Source organism: Octopus sinensis, linkage group LG22 (genome assembly GCF_006345805.1).
Source record: "Octopus sinensis linkage group LG22, ASM634580v1, whole genome shotgun sequence".
In the NCBI taxonomy this organism is placed as follows: Eukaryota; Metazoa; Mollusca; class Cephalopoda; order Octopoda; family Octopodidae; genus Octopus; species Octopus sinensis.
In genome coordinates, this window is record NC_043018.1 from 22,931,584 (window position 1) to 22,943,202 (window position 11,619).

General features: G+C 37.8%; 1 protein-coding gene across 1 annotated transcript in view; it reads left to right on the top strand.

Annotated features, from left to right (window-relative positions):
• Positions 1–580: 580 nt before the first annotated feature.
• Positions 581–11,619, top strand: part of LOC115223223 (delta-aminolevulinic acid dehydratase) — a 41,387-nt gene continuing 30,348 nt past the window's right edge. Inside the window, exon 1 of the mRNA XM_029793704.2 lies at positions 581–802. Within this exon, the coding sequence (XP_029649564.1) occupies positions 681–802 (122 nt within the window). The 5' untranslated portion in view covers positions 581–680. The remainder of the gene's footprint in view (positions 803–11,619) is intronic.

The window sequence follows — 11,619 nt, forward strand, 5'->3', positions numbered from 1 at the left end:
GTTAATTTCTAGGTAATTAAACCCACTAGATTTCAACTGGACTATTTTACTCTTGCTGTCGTCGGGAGCTGGCGGGGGTCAATCGTTGTAAAGTCGATTGGTCATAAGTCGGATAGATCGTAAGTCGAAGACAACCTGTAAATATCAAATGAATAGATATGAACATGTGTTTATTGGCAAAAAAAAAAAATAAGAATGAAAGAAATTACCCTTTCCAAAAATAACAATATATTCGTTTTGACGCACAATTTCATAAGAATTTTGGAAACAAATACGTCAAACGTCTTTCTTTCATTTTCTTTATCTTATCACACACTCTCTATCTACCCTTCTCTATCTCCCTCTCACTCTCTTTCTTCACATGCTCTTTCTCTCTTTCTCCCCTCTCCTCCCCCCACATATATTCCTTCTCTGTCTCTCTCTCTCACCGTCTTCCCTTTTTACCTTCTCCTTCTCTTTCTCATTCCTTCTCTTTATCAATTACACATCTTTACGTCGTCTTCTTCACGAACGTATACAGTACTGCATGACGTTCTCGCATACCATTGGTCGATTACCGATTTTCTGAATTGACGTCATACGGCACTTCCTTCCATGTGGTGTCATTAAGCGAGCGAGCTTCGCCAGCTTTTGTTGTCTCACGTTTCTCTCTCTCTCAATCTTTCTGCTACAGAACCGATATGGCATCTGAGAAGGAGCATAAGGTTCTGCACAGTGGTTACTCACATCCCGTCCTTAGAAATTGGCAGACCAATTCGGCCAGTATATCGGCTGCTAACCTCATATATCCACTCTTTGTTACGTAAGTAAAAGACTACTTGTGATTGATCCTTCATGCCATGCCGTTATTTCTCGTCAGTGAACCCTCTTAGCCAAGCTTTGTGGTAGTCACTCGTCCGTCTGATCGTCCACATTGCCTTCCGCTTTCACCCTTTTTCTCACAGTGAATCAATACTTACACACACACATCTCGATATATCTCTCTATATATAATATATATATATATATTATACACACACACACATATCTGTACTCACACGTGTTTGTGTATATATGTATATATTCATCTCCACAGACACACATCTGGACACACACACACACATATATATATATATACACACACACACACATATATATATATATATACACACACCCACATATATATATATATACATACACACATATATATATATATATACACACACACCCACATATATATATATACATACACCCACATATATATATATACATACACACACATATATATATACATACACACACACACCATATATATATACACACACCACATATATATATACACACACACATATATATTATATATACACACACACACACATATATATATATATATACATACACCCACATATATATATATATATATACACACACATATATATATATTATATATACACACACCACATATATATATATATATACACACACACATTATATATATATATATATACACACACACAACACACACACACATATATATATATAATATATATATATACACATATATATATATATACACACACACACACATATATATATATAGCAGAGGCAGAATGAGTAAGATTAACTGTGTTTTTGGTTTCTCTAAATGTATTAAAAACACTATAACATATTTAGAACACTATTTCAGAAAATTATCTCCGTTCCGAGCATACAAAAGATGAATTTAGTTGAGGCATAATGAGTAAGTGAAGATAGGTAAATTTACCTTTTCAATTCTCCAGAATTACGTTTGAAAATTGATCCATACTCATTAATATACATCCTTAGGCTTCGGAAATGCAACAAAAATGTAAACGTATTGGTCAAATGAAAGAGGATCATGGAAAAATGGCACAGGATATGAAATTAACGAAACTCAACTAGGTCTAAAAACTCAACATACAACATTCTACATAGCTTCTTAGCGATCAGCTGGAGTGGCTGTCTTCCTCATTCAGAAAAAGTATTGAAATTAGTCATTACTCATTATGCCCCACCTTAAACTGAATAATTATCAAATAGAACATTAACGTTTGGGGTAAAAAAATAACTTGGAATCCCAAAGAGATGTGAATATTGACTGTTAGATACCAAAAATTTTCCAGGTATTTTATTAGCTACCTCAATTACAATCGGGTCAGAGTTGAGGAATAATTTCTTGGAGGGAAAAAAACAAACAAACCCACCTATCTTATGTTTCAAACTCTCGACTTCACCAACATCTATGCTGACCAGTTTCGACTCCTAACGGTGATGCAACACGTGCAATATAATGATTTAAAATTGATCAGGAGAAAATAAGGAGAAATCACAAATTACTCATTTTGTCCCTACCCCCCTGTCAACTGTACACGCGTTAACATCTAGACATACAGCAGAGTATATAGTGCCAGTCCAGATGGACATTTATTACAATATTGGATAAGATGCTTTGACATTTCCTTTACTGGGTTCTTGTTCTCTGCGTTGTGAGCTGGAAATTCCATTCAGGTGCCGATGGTCAGGACTAATTGCTCTGACCACGAGGGCAATTGGCCAGCGTGGAACAGGTATTCGTATCAAACAGCCAGCATAGGCAAAGGCAGGCTAAGGCTTTTTTTCAACAGCGGTGGATTAACAACGAATGTGTGTGTTTATATAAATATATATATATATACACACATATATATATAGTGATGTATGTATAGCGGGGATGCTAGAAGTAACGGGAGCGATACAACGTGATACGTGTGTGTATACATTTTTTTTAATCAGCAGAAATGTTGTGCACGCATGCATATATTGAGTTATATACACATACACAGTTTGTGTATGTATATAGACGCATCACCGCGTCATCTATACTTACATTTGAACAAATATCATTATATATGCACACACACACACACCTATTTCTCTATATGCACATGCACATCTGTGAATGTACGGTTGTCATTCATGTGTATACGTTATCCATCTGTATAATACTTATATACGGATGTATATATGCATTGTTACACATATACACAGATTTTCGTCCATCCATCTATCTCTACACACGAAATATAGTCATATGTACATTGTCATATGTATGTCTATGTATACATACATACATATATATACATATATATAGTGTAGGGTGATAGGCGATGTGTTTCTTAACCATTTCCCCGCCTATGAACCACTTTCATCCCCACTTTATATTCGATGTTTAAAAATTCCTATTATATTTCTATAATTAAATATTATCAGGAATTGTATTTAAAAAAAGATGTTGAAATATTTAAAGCATTGTAGAAGTATAACGAATTTATTATACATAAAATTTTAACAATAAATCCTCAACACTCGCCGCAAGGGATATTTGAACCCTGGTTGTGATCCTCTGGGCCGTACAACGCCACATAAATTTTATGTATAAACAGGAAAGTGATCCTAATGTTTAGTGCGGGAGTACTTGTCACAGCTGGACAATTAAACCGTCTTTATCCAAGGATATTTCCGTATCTAATTCAAATGATGCTGTATAAATCAAAATATATTTGTATAGGCTTTCAGTATGAGATTGTATATAACAATTATAATTGTACACCCAGCTCGATTATTAATATAATATATGATTTTGTGTGTGTTTAGTATTTAGCTTTTCAGCCAGCCTTGGACGAGACGTGCTGCATTCATTCAGAAATTGTTTGTCCCATTTTCGCAGGCACAGCGTCCATTCTGTTACTGGTTCCATTCCTGGTTCCATTCCATATCAGGACGTCACTTCCATGGAGTTTTTAATCACATTGGCCCATGGACTTATATTTCCATTAAGCAATGATTTTTTTTTTATCAGTTACTGATTACCAAACTACTAAGGCATAAAAGGATATTATTATTATTTTAAACATCGCCGGTTATTAGAATGTAAACAGACAAACATCGCCATGATCGTTGTTGATCTTCGTCACTTTACGTCTGCTTTCCGTGTTGGCATGGGTTGGACGTCGTGAAACGGGTTTCGAAACTGTTTAATCATTTCCACGTTCGTTTTATTTTTTCCATGCTTGCATGGGTCGGGCGGAGTTTATGGAGGTTGCTTTTCCACTGCTGGATGTCCTTCCTGTCGCCAACCCTCACCTTTTTCCATGCAAGGTTAATATTTCCCCATGTTCAGACAGGTTTACGCGAAATATTGGGAAGGAATGACTCTCATTGACAACAATCACCCAATGTCACGACAAGGAGACAGTAACTCACACTTACATCTATATACCCACACACACACACACACACGACGGGCTTCTATCAGGTCCCGCCTACTAAATCCACTCATAAGGCTTTGGTCGGCTCGGGGCTACAATAAAGGATACCTACTCGAGGTGCCACGCAGTGGGATTGAACTCTAAACCATGTGATTGGGAAGCGAACTTCTTACCACACAGCCACCCTTCTAAATTCCATCATGGGATCAAACCAATCAACGGCTGCAACTGCATTGCCATCTCCATGACTAAACACATACACACACACACACACACACACACACACACACACACACACACACACACACACACACACACACACACTCTCTCTCTCTCTCTCTCTCTCTCTCACGCACACACACACACATATGTACATACACGTACATCCTTTTATATATACCGAAATTTATGCCCACAATATGCTATCACTTATAATATGGATCACTTGAGTAGTCCACATATGTCTACAAATATTGTTGGGTTTCGCATACAAGAATTTGAGAAAGTCCTCGTTAACCAAGATTGTCCGTGCAGTTAGTAGACGAAAACTCCCTCGGGGTGGCGATGCTGAAAAATCTAAAATCAAGGGAGATAATTTCACTAAAACCAGTTTATAGAATTTCTTTTCAGAAACTATAGGAATATAAATACCAGGAGCTGATTGGGTCTTCAAAGACAGCCGTGAAATAGGTCATCCGTAAACGCACTAACAGACACGAAAATCTGCATAGAAACATATCTGTTATAATGTATGTTGTTATCGTTTTAACATTTAAAAAGCAATGGTGCTGGTGCCATGTTAAAAGCCCTGATGCTGGTGCCACATAAAAAGCACCTAGTACACTCTGGGGTGGTTGGCATTAAGAAGGGCATCCAGCCATAAAAGACATGCCTGAACAGACAATGGAGCCTGGTGTGGCTTTTGGTCGTACCAGTTCTGGTCAAACTGCCCACCCCATGCTAGCATGGGATGGGCAGTTTGACCATTCTGTCTATTGTAATATGGTTTCTATGGCTGGATGCCTTTCCTAATGCCAACCATTCAGCAGAGTGTACAGGATGCTTTTTATGTGGCCCCAACACCTGTATTAATTCTGCTGTGATGGACAGGTCTTTATGAGTACAACAAGGAGCCAGATATCTCGGTTCTTTGTCATCTGCTTCATAAGGCTCAATGTCTTGAGATCGGCCTTCAGTACTTCTTCATCCTATGCCTTTAGATCCTGGTCTTTAGATTTTCTATTATTATTATATTATTATTATTACTATTATGGCAGCAAGCTAGCAGAATCGTCAGCACACTGGGCGAAATACTTAGGGCTATTTTGTCCACCACTGTGTTGTAAGTTCAAATTCCACCAAGGTTAACTTAGCCTTTCTTTCTTTTGGGATCAATAAATTAAGTGATGATGCCTTTCCTAATGCCAACCACTCTGCAGAGTGTACTGGGTGCTTTTTATGTGGCCCTGTATTAATTCTGCTGTGATGGACAGGTCTTTATGAGTACAACAAGGAGCCAGATATCTCGGTCCTTTGTCATCTGCTTCATAAGGCTCAACATCTTGAGATTGGCCTTTAGTACTTCTTCAACCTATGTCTTCCTGGATCTTCCTCAAGTTCCATCTATTTTGAGTGATCAGCACTTCATACTATCGTATCATCATCCAATATATTTCTGCATACAAATACACTTTTGTTGACACACATAAGAATATACATGTATATCTGTTTTTGACCACACGCACACACACAAATTCATTGTCATTATCATCATCATCATCATCCCATGCTTATGTAGGTCAGACAGAATTTCTCGAGGCAGATTTATATTCTATGGCCTTTCCTATTGCCAATACTAACCTTTCACCGTGTAAGGCAGTGGTTTTCAACCAGGGTTCCGCCAGTACAGTCCAGGGGTTCCGCAAGAAGTTATAAAACTGCTAAAATCGGCAGTAATTTTTAATTCTCTTGTGCAGATATGTGTGCATAAGACTATTAAATTATTGCACAGGGGTTCCTCGAGCCAGTGGAATGTTTCCTTGGGGTTCCGCTCCAGCAAAAAGTTTGAAAAGCACTGGTGTATGGTAATGTTTTCTTATAGCTAGGCGTGTCCCGCAGAAGACTCGTAGCAAACAACCTCACTTATATAATGATGATGCATTCACAATCACCTTGTGATGTCAAAACAGGTTTTCACATGTATACACACAACAGGCTTCTTTCAGTTTCCATCTACCAAATTCACTCTGAAGGTTTTAGTCAGCCCTGGGTCTAGAGTAGAAGACACTTGCTCAAGATGATGTGCATCTATATACTTCTGTTCCTTTTACTGATTTCATTTATGCAGTTATACCAGGACATCACCTTCAAGGTTCTATCCACATAATATTTGGTTTTAGATTTTGACACCAGACCAGCTATTTCATGGGAAGGGGTAAGTCAATCACATTGATCCCCAACTGCTCGACTGGTACTTAATTTATTGACCCCCCCAAAAAGAATGAAAGCCAAAGTTGACCTTGGTGGATTTGAACTCAGAATGCAAAGATGGATGGAATGCTGATAAACATTTTTCCCACCATCCTAACGATTCTGTCAGCTCACTGGCCTTCTGAATAATTAACACCATTTATTCATTTCAGTTTATTTTAGTCTTCCTCTCATGGAAGTGGTTTTTGCCTTCCTCTCCAGTTTACAAATCACTCCCCTGCTATCTTTATATAACAAGTGGTATTTTCAGAACTAAAGGTGGCGAGCTGGCAGAAACATTAGCACGCCGGGCGAAATGCTTAGCGGTATTTCGTCTGCGTTATGCTGTGAGTTCAAATTCCGCCGAGGTCGACTTTGCCTTTCATCCTTTCGGGGTCGATAAATTAAGTAACAGTTACGCACTGGGATCGATGTAATCGACTTAATACCTATGTCTGTCCTTGTTTGTCCCCTCTGTGTTTAGCCCCTTGTGGGTAATAAAGAAATAGGTATTTTCAGAACTAACATTAAGCAATTAATAGAAATACAAGATATTTTTTTAATATGTTAGTGTCATATTTTTTTCTCTCTCTAGTATGAAACTAATATTTAAACTTTCACCACGTCAATACAGTCACAGATCTGGTCTTTAGATTTTCTATTATTATTATTATTATTATTATGGTGGCAAGCTAGCAGAATCGTCAGCACACTGGGTGAAATACTTAGGGCTATTTTGTCTGCCACTGTGTTGCAAGTTCAAATTCCACTATGGTCAACTTAGCCTTTCATTCTTTTGGGATCAATAAATTAAGTACCGGTGAAATACTGGGGTCAATGTAATCAACTAGTCCCCTCCCCCGCATTTCAGGCCTTATGCCTAGAGTAGAAAGGATTATTATTATTATTATTAAGGCAGCAAGTTGGCAGAATCGTTAGCATGCTGGGCGAAATGCTTAGCGGTATTTCCTCTATCTTTACATTCTCAGTTCAAATTCCACCGAGGTCGACTTTGCTTTTCATTCTTTCGGGATCAGTAAAATAAGTACTGTTTGGGTACTGGGGTCGATCTAATCGACTGGCCCACACCCCCAAAATTTCAGGCCTTGTGCCTATAGTAGAAAAGAACTGTTGGCACACTGGACGAAGTATCTTACCTATACGTGCAGTATCTTACCTATTGCTACATTCTGAGTTCAAATTCCATTGAGGTCTACTTTGCCTTTCGTCCTTTCAAAGTCAATAAAATAAGTACCAGTTGACTACTGGGGGTCAATGCAGTTGACTTACCTACTTCCCACAATTGCTGGCCTTGTGCCAAAATTTGAAATCATTATTATTATTAAGGTTGTGTTAATTGTTAGTATGCCAGACAAAATGCCTCTGAGCATTTTGTCTGTGTTTATGATCTGAATTCAAATTCCGCAGAGGTCAACTTGTCATCCTTTTGAGGTTAATAAGTACCAGTGATACACTGGAGTCGATGTAATCGACAATTTTTCTCCTGCTCACAAATTTCAGGCATTGTGCCTATTTTTTTTTTTATTTGTTTCAGTCATTCGACTGTGGCCATGCTGGAGCACCGCCTTTAGTCAAGCAAATCGATCCCAAAGCCAAGTACTTATTCTATCGGTCACTTTTGCTGAACCGTTTAGTTACGGGGACGTAAACACACCAGCATCGGTTGTCAAGCGATGTGTGGGGTACAAACACAGACACACAAACATATATATATACATATACATATATATGACAGGCTTCTTTCAGTTTCTGTCTACCAAATCCACTCACAAGGCTTTGGTTGGCACAAGGCTATAGTAGAAGACACTTGCCCAAGGTGTCACGCAGTGGGACTGAACCTAGAACCATATATATATATATATATATATATATACATATATATATATGACAGGCTTCTTTCAGTTTCTGTCTACCAAATCCACTCACAAAGCTTTGGTTGGCACAAGGCTATAGTAGAAGACACTTGCCCAACGTGCCATGCAGTGGGACTGAACCCGAAACCATGTGGTTGGTAAGCAAGCTACTTACCACACAGCTACTCCTGTTGAAAAGATTATCATTGTTATTATTATTATTATTAGGTGATGAGCTGTCAGAATTATTAGCATGCTGGACAAAATGCTTAGCAGCAAATTGCAGCTTGTCCAAGATGTTACACAGTTAGATTGGTCCCAGGAGCATGAGACAGTCATATCTGCACCTATGCTTATTAGATCTCACACACACATCAAGCTAAGTGAGATCGCGTGGTTGTGGCCAGTGCCGCATGAATGGCATACCTGTCGGTGACACGTAAACGATACCTATTTCTTTACTACCCCACGAGGGGCTAAACACAGGGGGACAAACAAGGACAGACAAACGGGTTAAGTCGATTATATCGACCCCAGTGCGTAACTGGTACTTATTTAATTGACCCCGAAAGGATGAAGCGCAAAGTCGACCTCGGTGGAATTTGAACTCAGAACGTAGCGGCAGACGAAATACCTATTTCTTTACTACCTACAAGGGGCTAAACACAGAGGGGACAAACAAGGACAGACAAACGGGTTAAGTCGATTATATCGACCCCAGTGCGTAACTGGTACTTATTTAATCGAATCCCGAAAGGATGAAGCGCAAAGTCGACCTCGGTGGAATTTGAACTCAGAACGTAGCGGCGGACGAAATACCTATTTCTTCACTACCCACAAGGGGCTAAACACAGAGGGGACAAACGACCCCAGTGCGTAACTGGTACTTATTTAATCGACCCCCGAAAGGATGAAAGGCAAAGTCGAGATCGGCGGAATTTGAACGCAGAACGTAACGGCAGACGAAATACGGCTACGCATTTCGCCCGGCGCGCTAACGTTTCTGCCAGCTCGACGCTACCGATGCCCTGTCAAGTGGTTGGTGTTAGGAAGGGCATCCAGCCATGGAAAACCAAGCAGAAACAGACTGGAGCCTGAATGCAGGTCTCCTGCTTACCAATCCCAGTCAAACCGTCTAACCCATGCCAGCATAGAAAACAAGCGTTAGATGACCACACACACGCGTACTTACATAACTGACACTCCGTCGCTTACGACGATGAGGGTTCAGGTGGATTTGATCAGCTTTGCTTCTCAGGGAGATTTAGCGTGACACAGAATGTGATAAAGCTGGCGCCTTTCAATTACAGGTACAAGCTCATTGTTACCAGCTGAGTGGACTGGGACAAGGGGAAATAAAGTGTCTTGCTCAAGGACACAACACGGCCTCCTGGAATTGAATTCGCAACCATATGATCATGAGCCATATACTCTAACCATTAAGCCACGCGCCTTCACTCACAAACACACACACACACAAATATATACAGACACCTAAATATATATATATATATATATATTATATATATATATATACACGCACACGTATGAGTGTGTTTATAGTCATATGTGCATATATATATATGCATATATATATATATATATACATATATGTATACACATATATATGCATATATATATAGTCATACATATATTTATGCATACATATATTTATGCATATATATATATATATATATATATATACACACATACATTATATATATATATATACATGTATTTATATATACATATGCGTATATATACATATATACACATGCGTATATATACACATGTATATATATATACATGCATATATATATATACATGCATATATATATACACATGCATATATATATATATATATATATTTGCATATGTGTATGTATATATATATATATATATATATACACGCGCGCGCGCGCATTTATGTGTGTAGATATATATAGTGGAGGGAAAGAGCTACGTGCGTGAATATGGAAGCAAATTTCATACAGCCATAAAAAAAAAATTGTCCATCTCGTCCTGTCGTGACCTTCTACTCAACTAATAACTTCCACTTAGAATGAATCGCTGAGGACGGTGAATGGTTATCTGTTCAGCTGATTTTTTTTTACTACTTAACGTCGGTGGTTCACACACACACACACACACACACAGATATGCTGTGCATATATATATATATATATATATATATATATATATATATATATATACATGCTGATACAATCTACATGTCGTCCCCACCTATTCCTGTAGCTAGCCCACGTACATTCATAGCTCGTATTACTATCTATGTAATACACACACTGACTAATATATATATACACGGATTGATACTAAATATAAACTGAAGCGTTGTTTATTTACCAGAGCCAGATAACCTTCAACAGTTATGTGGCATATCTATCATATGCCTGTCTATCTGTATATCTATCTAACTGACTATCTATCTATCTATCTATCTATCTATCTATCTATCTATCTATCTATCTATCTATCTATCTATCTATCTATCTATCTATCTATCTATCTATCTATCTATCTATCTATCTATCTATCTATCTATCTATCTATCTATCTATCTATCTATCTATCTATCTATCTATCTATCTATCTATCTATCTATCTATCTATCTATCTATCTTTCTTTCTTTCTTTCCGTGTCTCTATCTATCTATCTATCTGTCTGTATCTATCTATCTATCTTCTATCTATCTATCTGTCTGTATCTATCTATCTATCTTTCTTTCTTTCTTTCCGTGTCTCTATCTATCTATCTATCTTTCTTTCTTTCCGTGTCTCTATCTATCTATCTATCTGTCTGTATCTATCTATCTATCTATCTTTCTTTCTTTCCGTGTCTCTATCTATCTATCTATCTATCTGTCTGTCTCTATCTATCTATCTATCTATCTATCTATCTATCTATCTATCTATCTATCTATCTATCTATCTATCTGTCTATCTATCTATCTCTCTATCTATCTATCTATCTATCTATCTATCTATCTATCTATCTATCTATCTAT